Source organism: Staurois parvus, unplaced genomic scaffold, assembly GCF_062004578.1.
Source record: "Staurois parvus isolate SC_StPar_1 unplaced genomic scaffold, SC_StPar_1.0 ptg000997l, whole genome shotgun sequence".
Taxonomy (NCBI): Eukaryota; Metazoa; Chordata; class Amphibia; order Anura; family Ranidae; genus Staurois; species Staurois parvus.
The window spans coordinates 853,746-873,146 of NW_028318793.1; the positions used below are offsets into that span (position 1 = coordinate 853,746).

The 19,401-nt window shown below is 39.4% G+C and overlaps 1 protein-coding gene across 4 annotated transcripts in view; it reads right to left on the reverse strand.

Annotated features, from left to right (window-relative positions):
* Nucleotides 1-6,796: 6,796 nt before the first annotated feature.
* The window catches only part of MDGA2 (MAM domain containing glycosylphosphatidylinositol anchor 2), a 954,572-nt gene continuing 941,967 nt past the window's right edge, over nt 6,797-19,401 (reverse strand). For all 4 annotated transcript variants that reach the window (XM_089657421.1, XM_089657420.1, XM_089657423.1 and 1 more), the window contains 2 exons: nt 11,911-12,016; nt 6,797-8,676 (listed from right to left, as the gene is read on the reverse strand). In XM_089657421.1, coding sequence (XP_089513547.1) covers nt 8,582-8,676; nt 11,911-12,016 — 201 coding nt within the window. In that variant the 3' untranslated portion in view covers nt 6,797-8,581. The remainder of the gene's footprint in view (nt 8,677-11,910; nt 12,017-19,401) is intronic.

Below are 19,401 nucleotides of genomic sequence, written 5' to 3' on the forward strand. Positions count from 1 at the left end.
AAAATATATATTTTTTTTGCCTTCAACAAAAGGTGATTGCAAGTAACCAAAGGCACAAATAGTGTTTTACGATATTTCATGAACTAATGTTTTTCTAACATTTCTACATAGATTATTTAAAAGCTATAAAAATAGAGTTTATTATATTAAGCATAACTCAAAATAAGCAGCAAAATGCCCATTATTTAACCATATACCTACATATGAAACTGCTTTTGGGTTTAGATCAAATTTAAACATGCACAGTCCTTTAGTAAGCTACAAAATATTTGTTTGCTTTTTTGACAGTCTTTAGATGAGATGATTGCATTAGTTTTCCTTTTTTGGGCTTTTCCCCCCTTTGTTTTCACCTGATAATCCTGCAAGATAGCACACATGGTTGTCACCCATGGCTGGACTGGGCTGATTACTTGCTGACAGGCTTTATATATACAAATGACAGTCAGCAAGTGGTTAGCCAAGGTCATGGCTGCAGCTACAGTGTTTTTTTACAGTGACCTGCTGTCCAATAAACATGATCAATTTAATGGTATTGAGAAGGGTCATCTACTCCCCCTGCTGCCTGATTCTCAGGCTCTCCAGTTCCTCCAGGGAGCCCAGGACCACAGTAAACAGTACTCATTGGAGATGGAGGAACATGGAGGAGATGCACAAATGAAGCCGGCAGCAAGGATGATTTTGTCACTTCTGGTTTCTGAGCTGTCCGATGCTTGGTTAGCTGCTTTGGAGAGCAAGGGAGTCATTAGACCCCTGATTTCTTCATAAAGAGAACATGTCACTGCCAAAACTAGCACACAGGGGGCTTATTAGGATCCTTGTAATAGCAATAACATTAAATTAAAAAAGCATAAAAAAGTAATAAAATAAATAAAAACAGTTACAGCGGTAGTAAACTTCAAAAAAGAAAAGAAAAATATCTTCCCACTGGCAAGTTAAGAGCATAATGTGCTAGTATGCCTTGCATACTTGCACATAATGTAAGACCTGAAAACGAAGTCCTCCAGCGATGCACTGTCACTGCTGACAGGGCTTCCATTTTCACCCGGTCTTCCTTCTGGGTTCAGAGGTTCCAGTCACTAGAAAGGCCGAGCAACAATGACATCACTCCCGCACATGAGCGCTGGAGACACCATTGCAGCACAGCTCTCTCAATGCTGCTAAAGTAAATATCTCCTAAATGATGTGTGTTTGGGAGACATTTATTGTATCTACAGGTAAGCCTCATTATAGACTTACCTGTAAGTTTAAATCAACAAAAGGCTTTTAGTTCCACTTTTATTAAAAAAAAAAAAAAAAAAAAAAAAAAGCACCCCTGCCAGTCATGCATATGCACAAATGCAAACGTGCATGTAGGTCCCATACACGTATGTAAGCTGTGATGTAAACCCACAAATGTGAGGTACCACCATGAGCATCAGAGTGAGAGCAATAATTCTAGGACTATCATTCCTTATTAACTCTACACTGCTAATCTGTAAAGGCTTTTAAAGCCTTGCCTTTCAAAAAAAATATTTAGGTACAGTAGTCTGTAGTCATTTCTCGGGTGCATGTAATTTTGGTGTGCTTAAATTCATTTTAGTGTATTTTGTCTTGAAATTTGCATTTAGTAAACAGCCGTGCAAATATTGCGTGACATAAAAAAACTGCAAACATTTTATTCTACAGGTCCTCTGCTTTTAGAAATATACAGCTTGTAGAGTTAGTATCTACATCACATTGATCTCCCTATCTGGAGAATGCCATTCGGAGCAGTGGATAGATTGCGCTGGAGAGACATGATTGTAATTTCCACAATTTGGTTCTTGCTAAAAATACAATATTGGACTTGCATACATCTCAATTGTGAAGAGGAAGATATATTGGTACCAAATAGAGGACTATTTTTCACGATGAACACTGGGGAATTTTTTGCCCCCTGTTGACTTGTTCTTACACCAAGATGAGGGGAAGACCATCATATAATAATTTCCTACTTGGGTGTAGGTCAATTTCATTAAGTTTGGCTTTTTGATCTCCATTTTTTTGTAATTAACACACACAATAATCCTACCAATTTATAAAAAATCTTAACTAAAATTAGGTAACTGTTTCTCCCATTGGCCTATAGTGCGTGGGCATACGCACCCTCATTTTCAGTCTAAGTAATTGTTTTCTGTCCAGCTCACAGGAAGTGACAAGGACACTGCATGCCTGACAAGATCAACAGGCATTTTCTGTTGTGCATGAAAATGTTCTTTGCCAGAAAAATAGTAAATAATGCAGCCCCACAAGGACTGGTGAGCTGCAGTACACTAAATGTTCGTTTTTGGGTTTAGTTATCCTTTAAGTTGATTTTAGTTGTTTAAGTGTAATCATAACTACAATAGAGTTGAGTACTATGTGATATGTTTCTTTGTACCAACAGTTAATTTTTTAGGACAAGCTTTAGGATATCGTTTCCTTTGTAATAGGTCCATGATAAATCAAAATTTATAATTAGGATAATCTGTGAACAGTAGGAGTGGGGAAAAATAGGATAGCGGTTTTCACTCTTCCTTATCATGGATATTTATCCATCTAGATAACAATCTAACTGTTTAATCTCTAAAGATAAAACTTTTTTTCCCTTTTGGATAAGGAATGTAGTGGTAAAATCTATCAGTTTTTATTGCCATTAGTATTCCATTGGGAGATCTCAATGACACAAAATGAATGGAGAGGAAATTTGATTAAACGGATGGAAAGTCCCTTTTAGAAAGCTGTCATCAGAGCAAATGTCTTTTTTGGAAAATTTACCCTCTATTCCTTCACTTAAAATGTTGTTTTTTTTCCTTTTTTTATTTCCAGTGACAGTAGTCACCAGGATAAATAGATGAAGAAAATATTTCTAGAAGGAACACAGACAGTAATTAAAACCTAAATCACAACACCCCATCTCACACTTTACTCCTTCAATGGCACAGTTCACAAACTGGGTGCTCAGCACCAGTGGTACCATATAGAACTGAAACTATGCAGTCTGGCAGATGTATATAAATTACATAGATGGCTCCCAAAACTAAGTACTGTACAGGATATTATTTTACTCACACTAACAATTTTTCAGAAGCTTTCAGGATATCATCTCCCTTCTTCTAGTTCAAACAGTACACAGAGGTTAAGCAAATATTTAAAGTATACATTAAGCCAACATTTTTTTCTGTTTCAGATAGGGGGATTATCCCATCTCCACACTGACAGAATAGAAAAACCATTAAGGCGTAGGAAGAATGAGAATGCCTCAACTGTTTGAATAGTCCAGTAAAAATATTTATTCCATACAACGCGTTTCAGGGGCTCAACAATAGCTCTTCATCAGGGCTTGTGTAATGATACTAAATGTATCAGTATGCTGGACTACAGGTGTAAGTCTTGGACCCAATCATTCACATGGAAGCTCAATTTCCTCCTGACAACCCATCTATGGTGATATCCCCAGATGACAGCCTATGGCCATGGATCATAAAACATCTTTAAATTTAGCACTCCTACACTACCCACATAGAAAAGAAGAAAAAAAAAAAAGTGTACTAGGTTTTAATGTGAGCCTTCACTGGAGTTCCATTAGACCAGGGGTCTCCAAACTATCTAATCAAGGGGCCAGTTTGCTGTCCTTTAGAATTTATGGAGGATAGAATGTGGCCAGTGGGAGTAGAACATGCCCCAGTGAGTGGGCAATGCCTCAGGCTTGGTGATCAGTGGGAGTTAAAAGAGGAATAGTGTCCCATGACTGATATTAGTGTGAAGAATTCTGCTCCATCATGTCAATGGGAGGAATAGTGCCCTACTGTTGGTGTCAATAAACGTAATGGTGCCTCAATGTTGGTGGTAGTGGGAGGAATAGTGCCCCAAGGACCAGATAAAAGTGCAGCATCCTGCTTAAGGGCCATAGTTTGGGGATCATTACATTAGACCATGTATTGGGATGCAATGGTCCCTTCATTCTGTTACTCTATAGTGGAGTAACATAGTGTTTCTGAAACATCATGCTGGTCTAATTGAATTCGTTAAAGTTCCCTTTTAAAGATTACTTTAAGAAATATTATGCCTAACTCCAGATATATGGTAAACAGAAGCTTTAACTTTGCCTACTCTGTGTACCTACTGAGTAGATTTCTCCTCACTTTTGTGTCAGAACAGAATTGATGGGAAATCTCTCCTATGGGCACACAGAACAAAATTAAAACAGATTTTTAGTAGAGTGAAGAACTTCCAACAATGTTTTATTATATCCATGCCTTCCTGTGCTGGTGATAACTGCACCCTCATTTATTGTTTGTGTGTCACAGGACAGGAACTCAGGGAAAATCTTTATCCAAACTTACATTGTGGTCAGCTGCAGTTACTAATTATAGCAAACTAAAGAAATTGGTTATGGATTCAACCAGGACTCATGTTTTTTCTTTTATACATCTGTAAATACTTGTTCATAGTGTACTGACATAGAAACACAGGCTGATGGTAAAAAGGTTATTCAATGAACTACTTCTTTATTGTTTTGTTATTTTTTTTAAAGATGTTTTTTCATTAAAGCATCACACTCCACAGATCCCATACTAAACCCCTAAAGTTGGGGAACATAGTTACTATGGAATGATAAATTTTTCAATGCTTGGTCCACTATATCCGCTCCATTTTGCAGAGTAGAACCAAGGAAGCCCCCATTGTAAGAGACAATCCATGAATTGTAGTAACGCGCCTTTCAAAAGGGACATGCGTGGTAAATGAGAAATATATATATAATGTAAACATGCAGTCCAGAGAAGGGAGGTTGACATAGCATTAAATGGATGACTCAGAGCGTCTTGTAATTAATAATTGCAGAGCCCAAATGGAAGCATAGTGACTAATTGTAGTCCAGAGGAGGAAACAGGTTAAACTTGGGTATAATGTGGTATAGGTTGCTGCACAGTTTCAACCCCCTCTATCACCCAAAGGGGATAAGGGTGCCGTCCCAGGGTGGATTAGAATGGACAAGACCTCCCTCATACATGAACAGAGTTAGTTTTCCAATGGCAATGATGTAGATAAAAGAAGGAGCAGTCTCTTAGATATGTATGGTAATATCTTCTCCCCCCTCTAGCACCCAAAAGAAAAAATAAACAATTTTGAAGCCTACCTCTGAAGCAGCTGGTTTACATCGGCAAAACCGGTCAGGAAGGTCGTCTCCACACCCCCAGATCCACCAATGATGACTCATGCCTCAGTCTGATAAGTATCAATTTGCACTGTATTCAGCGCCTGCATTATGAACTGTATTTACTTAATGGGACCCATGCTCTAGTATGTTCCTGGGGAGTGCTCTTTTCATATATTCATACAGTTACTATTGGAAAATCCATTTGGTCTATGTATGAGGGAGGCCTTGTTCACTCAAACCCTCCCTGGGACAGCACCCTTTTTCTTTTGGTTGCTAGAGGGGGGTGAAGATATTACCATACATATCTAAAGGACTGCTCCTTCACTTGTCTACATCATTGCCATTGGAAGACTAACTCTGTTCATGTATGAGGGAGGTCTTGTCCATTCTAATCGTCCCTGTGTTGTCACCCTCATCCCCTTTGGGTGCTAGAGGGGGATGAAGAAGTGCAGCAACCTATACCACATTGTGGTCCAGTGGAGGAAACTTGGGTATAATCAGTCACTAGGCTTCCATTTGGGGTCTGCAATTATTTATTACAAGACGCTCTGAGTCATCCATTCAATGCATGAGGGAGGTTGACATAGCATCAAGTTCCTCCTCTGGACTGCATGTTTACATTATATATATATATTTCTCATTTACCACTCATGTCCCTTTTGAAAGGCGCGTTACTACAATTCATGGTTTGTCTCTTATATGGGGGCTTCAATGTTTGGTCCACTATGTTCCCCAACTTTAGGGGTTTAGTATGGGATCTGTAGAGTGTGGAGCTTTATTGTTCTTTAATGCAAAAACATAACAAAAGTAATTCATTGAATAACCTTTTTACCATCAGCCTGTGTATCTACAGTATGTCAGTACACTATGAACAAGTATTTACATATGTATAAAAAAAAAAGTCCTGGTTGAATCCATAACCAATTTCTTTAGTTTAGTATGCATATAGGTGTTTAATTAGGGATTCCTGAATTACCGTTTTTGCGATCTTGAGGCCTTCTTTTCTGGGAGATTTTGCAGTTACTAATTGCTGCTGACAACAGTGTCCATGTCTGGAGTCCCTAAAGGGGCATCAGAGTGAATAAAGATCCCTAACACTTTAATTTGATGTTTGGGTTCTTTTTAAGTTTTAGTTTCTCTGTCCCAAGCCCTGATGAAGGGGGAGTTGCCATAAAACACGGTCAATTTTTTGTCAGTGGCAAGATCTATGCCCCTATTGGTGATATCAGTGGGAGGAATAGTGCCCCATTATTGGCGTCAATGGCGGGACTTATGCCCCAGTTAGTGTTGTCAGTGGGAAGAACAGCGCCCCATCATTGGTGTCAGTGGGAAGAATTATGCCATCGTTGTTTGTGTCAGTAGGAGGAACAGTGCCTCAAATGTCAGATAAAGGCAAGCAAAGGACCACAGGCTGGAGACCACTGTTTTAAAGTACAATTGCCTTACAATTTATATTATTGTGCAGCTTATTCTTTTGTAGGTGTACAAAATGTGAAACATATTAATCTGCTCTTTCATTTTCTATAAAGAGAAATAAATATTGTCATCAAAATATTTCCTGTTCCACAGAAGTTTCAGTTTATGAAATTGAAGTATTAGTCCTTGTCCCCAAAAAAAGAACCAGTAGACCACTTCTCATACCTTACCTGGAAAGAGGCTTTATTGAACATAGCTGTAAAAGTTTTCTTTTTGTTTCAGTTGAATAACTGAATAAGCATAAACATTTCTACAGAATCCAAAATAAAATAAAAATAAAGGAAAAAAATATACTCGAATCTGGTCATAATCTACGATATCATCTTGTGCTTCAGTTTTTCTCCTTTTAAATCAATTTCAGCAATGTTAAATATGTTTTTTATTTATAGCCCAATTGTTTGCATAACATTTTTCATCAAATGTTTTAAAGAACATAAAAGAATAATTTTTTGTGTAGATAAAAGTATTTTTAAATGAAGTTAAAATTTAAGATAATTTAAAGAAACCAAAAATATCTTCAAATGTTCATAGCCAACGTTATAAGGGACATATACAATGCATTGAAAAAGTGGCTGGTTAAAGTATGTATTTAATCAGGTAGCTCAGTCATTATTTTTTTTTTACAGTTTTATGTAAAAGTGTATTATCTTTTTTCCAAACTTGCCAAAATAATAAAATACTATGTCACAATCTGCACAGAGTCTGACTAGTGGGCAGAGGCATCGGACCCTCAAATTTTGAGATCAATAATTCAGACCCGGAGATTCTGTCAGGGTCGAACACACTGCAGTCTGCTGCTCAAAATGCTTTCCTCTTAAGATCAGACTGATTTCATTTCAAATGTAGATAAGAGTAAGAAAATCACTTTCCCGTTTCAAAAGGAGCAAAAAAAAAAATGAAGATTGAAAGTCTATTGACAACTTTTCAAACTACTTTAGTTAGCAGTAATATGAAAAGTTGTTCCTTCTCATTCGGGTTGAGATTTCCATTTTTTTGTCAAACTGATAATGCGTAAGAAGGCCATGACTGTTTTAAAAGGTGAAACAAATTTTAAAAAAATATGACGTTTAAGATCTTATGCAGCAACATAAGTTTATGTACTTCTGTAGCAATTTTTTTCTCTATTTTTGATCTGGCCTGTGTTCTCTTCGTGTGGACTGCAGTTTGCTTATAAAACAGTTTGTTTCTTTATTTTTTTCACAAACCACTCACAGCAGTGCAAGCTTGTTTAGCTAACTTTTTCAGGCTTGTTATTTGAAGGCACTTGGTTTCCTGGCGATTTATAAAAGGTGGTGGTTTGGTTCCTTTGTTACAACTGATGGACTTGGTGACTTGAACTCATGGTCCACAAGCAAAATCCCAAAAGCTGAAAAAAGCTTGTAAGACCGAGCTGCTCTTTCTTGGAGACGACTACATGCAAAAAAGATATAGCATACCTTTTGTAGCAAAGCTGTGATAAAATGGTGTACGTGTTCTACGGAGGTTTAGGTTTGAATGGTGGCAGCCAAGGCAAGAGGGCTTACGTAGACTTGTTCCTTACTAAAAACCTTCTTGAACTGAAAATGAATGCCAGATCTTGGTGTACCCTGTTAACTGTGAGGTTTAGGTTGGCAGGCCTTTAGGTGTCCATGGTAACAAGCAAACTCTTTTCATTTGAAAGAAAACCAGCCGTGACGTTGTGCTTTGACAAGGATTTCTTAATTCCTTTTTTTTTAAAGAATATTCAGATTTTACTGTATTTGTGAAAGCCACAGAAGCACTGTGAGGTCTCCTCTTTTATTTCAGGTCTCAAGTGTAGTTTGTAGTAATGTATGTTCTATGTTCCGTTAATTCCCAGTGCCTTTGTGGAGGAATCTTTGGTAGATTGTTTTCTAGATGTCCATTTACAAAGACTCTTTCTTCAAACCAGTGCCTAGTGAATCTTTTGTAGCCTCTGCCAGAGTGTGGTCACCTTTGATGACTTAAAAAAGAAAGGAAAAGGAAAACTGGATACAACCATATATGAACTAAAGTCCCAGATACTTTAACACCTGAAGGAGGAGCTGAAAAGAAAATAGAAAGTTGTGTAACTATTCAGCAGTAGTTAATAACATAATATTTTATATTTTAAAGACTTTCAAATTCCGAGGCACCCCTGCTCAGATAGTGAACTTTCTTATATATTAAAAGCCCATGCTATAATTTGAAAGTGTTGCCAATTTGCAAGTGGTGACACACAACTGAACATTGCTTGTGATAAACAAACCAGAGTGCTAAAACTAATTTACGAATTATAAGGTATTTACTACTGTATGCATGGAAGGGAAAAAGTAATTGCATGTAAAAAAAAAAATAGCTAGAGTTAGGGAGAAGAATTTTAGAAGATATAAACACAGTCCATCAAAAAGCAAGGATCACAGAACTCTCAAACCTGTCATTGTGAGTGAGACATCTGTCTGGTGTGATTTTAAATCGAAAAAAGAAAAAATTAGGCACCACTTTTGTGCCTAGTTCATAAAAGTGGAGAAAGAATAAAGATATATAAGATTTATAGTCATTACAAATAAAATTTACAACAACATTAAAAAAATAAAAATGTTTAAAAACACGAACAATACTTCACAATCCAATCCATAGAACATTATACAAAGTAAATAATTAAACACTGCTAAAATAGGCCACATATACAGTACAGCTCTGAATTGTTACAGCTGTGGAGCATTCTGGTATACAGCTCATCTGGCATCATCCTTACTAGTGCATCCTCAGCTCCTATATCATTTACCTGTTTACTGTCTTGGATGGAAATTAAGAACTACTATCTGCATCTGAGGACTATTTTTATGGAGAGGCATTTTTCTTTTTAATTCAGAACCACACTTGCATATATGAAGATCACAACATAAGTGGGGTCATTGCTATTTATATATCAGTTTGTAAACATACATTAAAGTTGCATACAAAAAATGTCAGCTCCACCACAGTAGTGGACTAAGTTGTGTTTGTTTGGGCATAAAAATATATTTAAGAACCTGTATTAGATTTCTAGATAACTGTAATAAGTGTAGCACTACCCCCCCCCCCCCACTTAGGAGTTGCTGAGTATTTGGGTCTCCTATAGTTCTGCAGAGCCAGGAAACACACATTTCTCACAGACTTGCATCCAGTAGTCAGTAACCAGTCCTTGAGCTTAGGTTTTTGGATGTCATTAGGGGAATTTCAACTTGGTTCCATTGGGCATCCTATATACCCCTCACCCCATCCAAGGAAAACTTCCTGGAACTATTTGCAAGTCTCTACAGCAAAACAGTCTCTTCTGGAGAGCTAGTCAGCATCTCCTGTAGTACCACCCGAGACCCCAGATAAATCCTCTTCTTCACCCAGCTATCTGGAGAAATCCCTAAGCAGGGGATCCAGTGCCTGTCACTTTAAGAAATAAGACAGGGAAAGGAGCACTCTGGTGGGAAACCAGATTCACAACCTACCGGGACTATCTGTCCCAGGCTTACTCACTCAGTCCTTCTCCTGTGCAACTGGTGGGTTGGTTGCTGCAACTAGGCCTTCTAGCTGGGCCACTTCTTCCCTGCTACACAGGTGGTCCTCACTCTAGGGGCCATTAAAGGTCTGAGTTATCTTTCATTAAAGTTCCATTGCCTGTAGGTGAGCCCCTCTTTCCGTCTGGGCCCCCTCCCAGGCTCCTGCCTTCAGTCTTACATCCTCTTTGTCTTCCACCCAAACTCTCCTGCTATTGAGCAAGCTCTCTCATGTTTAAAGCTTGTCCTGGCCCCTTGCCAAACATCCTGTTAGGGATTGGCCAGGATCCCTCAAAAGTGCAGATCAGCCACTCATCAGATCCACTGGATATAAAAAAAACAAATTCATCAGATCCACCCACTGCTTCAACACCTTTCTTCCAGAGAGCTGGTCTGCAGAGCCCATCAGCTCTGACTAAAGTTTGACTCCTGTTCGCTATCACACCCAGGCTGCTACTCAGCCGTACTCACTAACAATTGGAGTCTAGCTCCCCCTAGCTGACTTGGAGGGTGCTCCATATGTTTCTAGAGAAGACCACAAACATAACTGATATTTGAGCAAACCAACCCTTTAACTCAAGCATTTCTAGGCCATCCTGAAGATTTTATTATAGGTATGTCTAGTGCTATGTGTCATCTGCAAGCATCTTTTAATCCTTCTCTATTCTCTAATGTTCCTAGCTTTGTTCTTTGAAAGTTTGAATATTCAGGGCCACCTTAACGTGTAAAAAACCTCCCCTCACAGCTGCCCTAATACTTATCTGAGCCCAATTGTGATCCAACGCTTTGCATGAGAGCAGCTTCTCTCTCAGGTCTCTGGCTCCTATGGCTGTGTCTGAGCCAGCGAGGAGGCAATCACAGCCAGTGAGGAATAATGAGGGAGCAGGGCCAGCTCTGTGCAGGACAGCAGCTGTTCTCCCAGATATCTGTCTCCTCATTGGCTTAAACATAGCAGCGAGAGCCAATCACAGCCAGTGAGGAGGGAGCAGGGCTAAAACCTGTTCTGTTTGTCTTATAGACACACAGAACGGGCTTGGGAGCAAGCATTCATGAGTGCCCCCAGAGCAAGCAGTTTGCTATGGGGGCACTAAGCAAATATAAGGAGCCAGAAGCTCTGGCATAGGACCTAAGCAAAGGAGGATCAGGGCTGCTCTATGCAAATCCATTGCACAAAGCAGGCTAGTATGACATGTTTGTTGTTTTTTTTTTTTTTTAATTTTACTTTGCCTTTATAAGGTCCGTCCACTTAAAGTAATATTAAAGTTAATCTTTACTGAGAGAATATGAAAGCTGCAAGTGTTGAAACTATGACCAGAAACAAGTATGTAGATCAAGGCTTCTAATTTCACTTTGTTTCTGGCTTCAATAGTTTCTAATTTGCAAAGGTGAGTCAGAAAGTCAAACAGTTAGCAACTATTGTTGTAAGGAGGCCAGCAGTAGCTTCTCCCACATATCTCTCAGTCAAGATTGTCTTTCAAGTTTAGCTATAGGGCTGTCTAGGTTAGCCTGCTGAGTATGGCAGCACCCTGATAACCTCATTGTTCACACTCCAGTTTTAGTAAATCCACCTCTAGGACAAATTGGTTTCTATGTAGAGCTGCACCAGATTTTGCACTCTCCAATCAGCTTCCAGGTTTCTTTGTCAATGCTTAATTGATCAAGCTGAAATTAGATGCTGATTGGTTACCATGCACAGCTGCACCAGATAGTTCAGTTTTAGTAAAGCAACCCCTATATGTATTATAGACAAAATGAAGCACGTACTAGTGGCTGGTTGATCCATCCTGGTACATTCTCCTTCGACGATTGATACATCATCTATGGCAATGTCTCCTTCTATACCAGGACCTCGAACGCCCTCAAATATTATCTGAAACAGAAACAGTATGAGAGATGTGGTGAAAAAAAGAAATAATGGCATGCTACATTTTTTTTACATGCTACAAGTGAAAGTTGTTTGCCTCCTAGAGTATGTTTATTGTCTTTCTAACTCTTCAGGTGATGACTATCTATGGTACACAGTGGGAGTACTAGAATGAGAACATTGTATTGCATTCTATGGTCAGCAATATAGCTATACCTATACTGGTCTTATACAAAAACAAATCTAAGGGCTACTGTTCTGTGTCCTTCAGCTGTGCTGTTCCTGAACCATACAGTAAAAAACTCAGATGCCAAGTGAATCTTTATCTGCATTGACCCTATGTTCACATTTTTTACACCAGACGCATGTATTGTTATGAACATCATAGTACAATCTGTTTGAGTTGAAGGGTGAAGAGTGATATTTAAAGTATATACAAATGTAGAGTACGGACGTTCTCAGATCACTATAGTAAGGGTCTCACCTCATCTCATAGCTGGTGTACCCCATGCTTTTGAACTTTTAACTAGACTGTTAAACACTGGTTTCCACATAATATCCACATACAGTATATTCAGTTGTCCTATTTGTACTCTTCATAAGAGGATATAACCTGGGTGGACACAAGTCAGCCTAAACTGGGACACCAGCCAAAGCTGAGAGATGCTCTAATTCATCTTTTCTCTCTGTGTGGCTCCATTTTGATTGGCTGAAAATGCCCCCATGATTTTTTAACTCTTCTGGTAAATACCTTAACAGTCTGAGATTGGCTGTCAACTCAGGACAGGTTTCACTACTTAGCGAGTCAGTTACCGAAAGTAAACATGCAGCCACTAAATGAAGTATGAAAAGTCTACTATGCTTCCTGTATGCTTGTCTCAGGTCATAGAATTACTAGGTAGTAAATATAGGTTTTAGATGACTGCCTCAGAATCTGTACCATTAAAAATATCAGTGAGGGTGGTTCCCTTATTTTTGTCCTCATAGGTTTCCTTTAAAATACCCCAGTACTGATTTATGATGATGTACAATGTGATAAAGCCCTTGGATTTACTGTGGATATTCTGTATATGCTCAGTAGAGACAAATAACATTAAGCCATTGAAATGCTGTAAGCGCTGTCCGTGTGTTATTTGGCTTACACAGAGAATGAAATTCATATTCATTTAATTATATGATGAGTCATTTTAATGATGGGCAATTTATGGTTCTGATTCAACCAAATCCTGAGAGTTTGCAAATGATGTTGAAATGGAAAAGAAAACACACTGCACTTTGTTATATATAAACAACATCCAATGCATATTTCCTTGAACTAAAAATGTAGCACACAAACCTCACAATACGCAATCATCACAGGTTTGTGTTGGTAACTAGAGTGGGCCCTGAATCTCATACTACAATGCTAGTTAAGATTGGTGTCTTGTAGATGCAGCTCAATGCCAGGACCTCATATGGATATTTCAATGCGTGACCCTTTTAGTCTCTATGTATGAACAGAGCTGTCATTCAAACAGAAGGTAGGTACAATCATGAACAATCACATTCACTATGTATTTCTGTGGCTATTTGTACCTGCCCTCTCTATAAATGACAGTGATCTATGTACATAAAAGGTAAATTGAGCCTGTCACACATTCAAGAAAATATAAGTGACATACAATGAGCTATGTCTTAACCAGACCTAATCTGGAGGTACCAAGTGCTGACCCCAGTCCTAATTAATACTTGTCATGATTTAGTCTTCAGTTTTTCTGCCTGTGTAATTCTTACCTCCTTGCTGCAATGCTTCTCCTAGACCTGATTCCTTTCACATGTGTTGTTTAGCAGGCAATGCCAAAAGGGGAACACAGAAGCCATTCTGTGGGTTTATAATTCCTTTCTCTTCCATCACTTTCTGGCCAGCTTTCCACTTTGCTTCCCTATTTAAGACATGCCCAGTGCAGTCCGCATTGCTTGAGTAACTTCCCAATTCTCCGAGCTCCCGTTTGCCTACTACTGCATGTTTTAAGTGTCTGACTTCCCATGTACCGACCCCAGCTTTATATGCTTTCTTTGCTTGCCTGCCATTTGCCCAGACCTCGACTTGTTTCCTGGATTTTCTTTCTGTCTCCAGCTGTTTGTACTTTGCACATGCAAGTGGTCTCCGCATCCTCAACTGGGCGTACCTGAAGTTCCAGCTAGCTGCAAACCATCCCCACCATCAGGGGCCCTTGTGAAGAAGCAGGCTGCGGACCTGGGGAACCCTGATTTGGTGATCTACAAGAGTTTACTATCACAGATATCTGACAATACTGACCAAAGAATGATGCTTTTGAATCAGATTTTGACTTGGAACTCTAAATGTGCATTCTTCAAAATCAGCTGAAGTGCAGATTTTTCAAAAGCTTACTTCATTATAATGGAAAAAAAGTAATTTTTTCCAATAGGTCTGATGTTTGAAGTCTTTAACATACAGAGTGCATGGCTATGAAGAAAAAGGTCAAGTATTTCCAATGAACAAACTGGCACAAACTATAACGGGGTTGAAAAGGCTCAAGGTTTTTTACCTTCATGCATTCTATGCATGAAGGTAAAAAAGCCTTCTGCAGCCCCCCCCCCAATACTCACCTAAGCCCCCTCTTGATTCAGAGATGTGCACTGGAGTCTCTGCTATCCCGGGCTCCCTCAACTCACTGTGAGAGAAGTGAGAGCCATTGGCTCCCACTGCTGTCAGTTTCAGCCAGCCATTGAGCCAATGAGACGATAGAGGGAGAGGTTCCAAGCCCCACAGCTCTGTGTGTGAATGGACACACCGAGCAGCGGGTGCCCCCCATAGCAAGCTGCTTGCTGTAGGGGCACCCGACAGGAGAGCCTGCACAGGACCTGAGAAGAGGAGGATCCAGGCTGCTCTGTGCAAAACCACTGCACACAGCAGGTAAGTATAGACATGTTTTTATTTATTTTTTTTAAGAAAAAGTAACAAACAAGCCTTTAGAATCACTTTAAATTCCCTGTTCACTCCATGAATAATATTGTTTCCATCTATCCCACTCCACTGAGCTCTATGATGGTGTCTATTGTGCCCTGAAGTCATATTTTGGCCTTGTAAACAAAATGAGAATATCAGACAAATGATTGTCTAATTTTCTTTGCATACTAGTAGTTTCCCATCGAAAATGAATAGGTTACTAAAGTTAAGAAAATTCTTGTAAGACAGAATACAACTTCGGAAGTGATGTAATGTATAGTTTTGTAATGTATTCTTTTGTTTTTGAGCATGTTTGGTCTTGGTCAATCGGTTTTTGAAGGATGAATACTGTACTGTTTGAAAGGACAAGCATGAATGATTTTCATTTAGATCATTTTGCATGAACTATCAGTACACGGCTTTCAAAAGCCAATCATAACGATCAGATTATGGGATGATTGCTCCAAAAAATTTTTTTCATCCGATTTTCTCATTGTGTGTACTAGGCATTAGACATCATGTTGCAACAGGAAAGTAGTGGTATGGCAAGGAAAGTGGAGGTTGTGATTACCTCTACCGGACTTAAATTGGGCTAAAGACATATCACCCCCAAATCTCAAAACTTTCTCATGATGGAGAGAATTCTAGAAGTTTACCCATGTCTCTCCTGAGATGGGAATTTTTTTTTTCTGGAAGCCACATGGTTAAATAGTGCAATTTGTTTTAATGCAGACTATGTGATTCTCCATAAACCTTCTGGGATTTAGCCATTAGGTTTTAGGTGAGGGGGTGTTTTTCCTCCTCTGATGCTCAGAACAAGAAAAGAGCTCTTCTTTATTTAATTTATCCCTCCAGGCCAATTATAATCCATCTGCAGGATGATCATTTAGTTTCTACTGCAAGTCACAAGTCTGTGTTTATTGCTGCAGCGTCAATGTGTCAAACACGAAAATCTAAGTGAATGATTTGCCTTTATTCAAATGGGTTTTCTGCAGACACTCTTACTAAATAAAAGCAAATTAAAGTTTTAGTAAAAAAAAAAACTGCTTGCACCAAGGGTGAAGATTCCACCTGTCACATTGAATTTCACTCTTTCCTCTTGTGAGCCTGTTTTTCAAATGAGTGGCATATCCACTTTCTTTGCTGACTCTGTATAGCTCATTGTGTCAGGAATACAAGTTATAGGACAACTATAGTGAAAAGTTGGAAAAAAACATGTTTTTGTTGTTTCACTGTCATTTAATCCCCACAATACATTTGAGGTGCCTGGCTGACCTTGAATACTAGAAACAGAGGAAATGATCTCAGAGACAACAATGCTGAAGCTACATGTCACAGATGAGTGAATGAAAAAAAAATGGTATTATCCATATTGAGAAGGTAGATCAAGAGAATTGCCCAGCTGTACAAGAAACACTCCATGCCAATGTTTCTATCATTTTCAAAGTAGATGTAAGGAAAGAATTGCTTCAAATTGATATAGATTTTTAGGCTGTCACACAATGAACCGCATAGTGGTTTCTCCCTCACTGTATTGAAAGTGGTAAAAGTGTTTATATTTCTGAAAGCCTGCACTGAGAAAGTAGATACTGTCTTGAAACCTCTTCGAAAATATTATTTCCTTGGTTGTCATGCTAACCCATGGGCTTAAAGTGGAGTTCCACCCAAAAGGGGAAGTTCCGCTTTAATGCTATGTCCCCCTCTCCCCATTAAGGATTGGCAACTTTGGGGAGCGGGTACCTGCCTTTCACAGGTACCTGCTCCCACTTCTGCTGCGATCGCCTAGACGATCAGAAGCAGAAATTGTCCTCCCCACCTTCCCGTCCTGTAGTCTTCTGGGACACGTGACAGGTCCCAGTAGACTACGGGGCCCTTCACAAAGCGCAACACTTCTTGCACATGTGCAGTGGGCACATGGCTGTGAAGGAGCAAACTGTCACAACCGGGTGCCCACACTAAAGATGCCGGCGTCAGGGAGAGAAGACGGATGGTGAAACCAGCGGTGGTGAGAACAATCCTGGGCTGAGAGGCAGGTAAGTGGTTGTATTTTAAAAGTCAGCAGCTACAGTTTTTGTAGCTGCTGACTTTAATTTTATTTTTTTTTTTAGCTGGAACTCCGCTTTAAAGACTTCTCAGTCACTGATCAGGAACATGCAGATTAGAAATTCTGACTTTCTTGATCTTCATGGTTGTTGTGGAGTTATTAGTGTTGTTATACTAAATATTGTATAAGCTGTTTACTTAGAAAAGGGAATTTTCACTTAGCTTAGTGAATGAGGTCTGAGCTCTGATGACTTCCTTCATTCAGATGCATGCACGCAGAAATACATTTTTTTCTTTCCATTTCCCTTGTGTGATTGGATATTCTTTACAAAGTGACCAGGCTCTACTTTAAAGATGAGTTCAAATCACAACAGATCAATCAGCAGATTCAGGCCCATGATGTTCAGCCAATCTGCTAATTGATCCCTGCCCTATTACACATCTTCCTGTACCTGTGTTTGCATCATTTCCTGTACCTGTTTAAATGTAATCTTCTCTCCCTGGGCACATTCCATCCCCGAGAGAGAAGAAAGCAGATCCATGTGAGTAAAAACACCACATTTACAGTAAAAGCACAGCTAGGTCACATTTACCCCCTGATCGGCCCCAGTTAACCCCTTCACTGCCCTGTCATCAGTGTCATTAGTAAAATGTACAGATTTTTTTTACTGCTCACTCTTAGTATCACCTGTGACTTCAGGTAGCATTAGCGTCAGCATTCCTCCTTGATAGCTTAAGTTTGGCCGTCATTACATCAGTCATCATATTTAACCCCTTGATCGCAAGTCCCGATTGGCAGCCCGCAAATTCTGCAGCACCCTTACTTCCCCCATTTACTGCCCAACCCGGAATTTGGGTTGAAACAGCAAACTGAACTACTCCCCATGATTTTTTGGAACGGTTTTTCAATGAAGAGCTGTATACATTCAGACCCTGAATTTGATTGGCTGCCCCTCGTAGATCACCTTAACCAAAAATTTGCAGATGTCTATACTCCCCAGCAAAACATCTGTGTTGATAAGTCCCTCATTCGTTTTTCTGGCCGCCTTACATTCAAACAATTCCTCCCCAGCAAGCATGCCAGAGAGGAGATCAAGATGTATAAGACCTGTGAGAGGGCAATAGGCTATACATTGTAAGTTTCAGATTTACGAGGGAAAAGAAAGTCATGTGGCACCCCCGGGATGCCCAGACTACATTGGGAGCAGTGGCAAGAAAATTTGGAACTTGATGTCATCTTTTTCCATATGGGGTACCACTTTTACATGGACAATTTTTATTCAAGCGTGCCACTATTTAGACATTTGTACAATCTTGGAATTGGCACAAGTGGCAAAGTGTGACCTAATCATCGGGGCTTCCCCCAATGGCTTGTAAATACCCGTCTTAGAAAAAGCCTGCTTGAGAAATGATGAATTGATCACAGTGAAGTGGAAGGACAAACAGGATGTTTTCGTTCTATCTTCCATTCACACAGACACAACCATCCAAAATATCCACGGCAGCTGGTGTTGTTGAGAAGCCCCTCTGTGTCCACAACTATAACCTTAACATGGAAGAGGTGGACTTCAACGACCAGATGATGAAGCCGTACTTAGTTTCCCAAAAATCCAGACGCTGGTACAAAAAAAGTATCTGTGTATTTATGTCAATTGGCTCTATAGGACGCTTTTGTGCTTTACAAAGCAACTGGACGTAGTGGATCCTTCTTAAAACTCCAGGAAGAGACCATCATGGCCCTTTTGTATTCAGAAGTTAGCCGGCTGCATGAGAGACAATTTTCCAATGCCATACCTGGTACCTCAACCCAAAGGACACCCCAAAAAAGATGTTGCGTCTGTAGCAGACACGGAATTAGGTGTGACACCCGCTTTTTTTTGTCCCTCCTGTCCTGATCAACCTGGTCTCTGCCTCAAGGACTGCTTCCATTGCTACCATACACTAGTATTAGTATAGGGTACAGCATGGGAAAGTCTAAGGGAGACATTTACATAGGTAGTCAGGGTCTCGAAAGATGTTAGCCAATTTCCTATCACATTTTGAGAGATCCTACCATCTGGTTAAAAGTTAAAAAAATAAAAAACCTATAAAAAATAAAGTAAAAAAAAATTAAAATCAAACATACAAAAATAGTTGTCATTTCATTGTTGCATTACTGCTTTATTGATGCGGTTTTACTGTCTTTATTGGTACTATTTTATGGTTAACCATTGCTGTATTCTTTGCAGGAATGCCATTCAGCTGCAGCACGATCTGTTTATTCTGACAGCAACAGGGTCTTGCTCTCAGAACATACAGTTGCAAGAAAAAGTATGTGAACCCCTTGGGATTACTTGGAGTTTTGCATGAATTGGGCATAAAATGTGCTCTGAACGTCATCTAAGTCACAACAATAGAA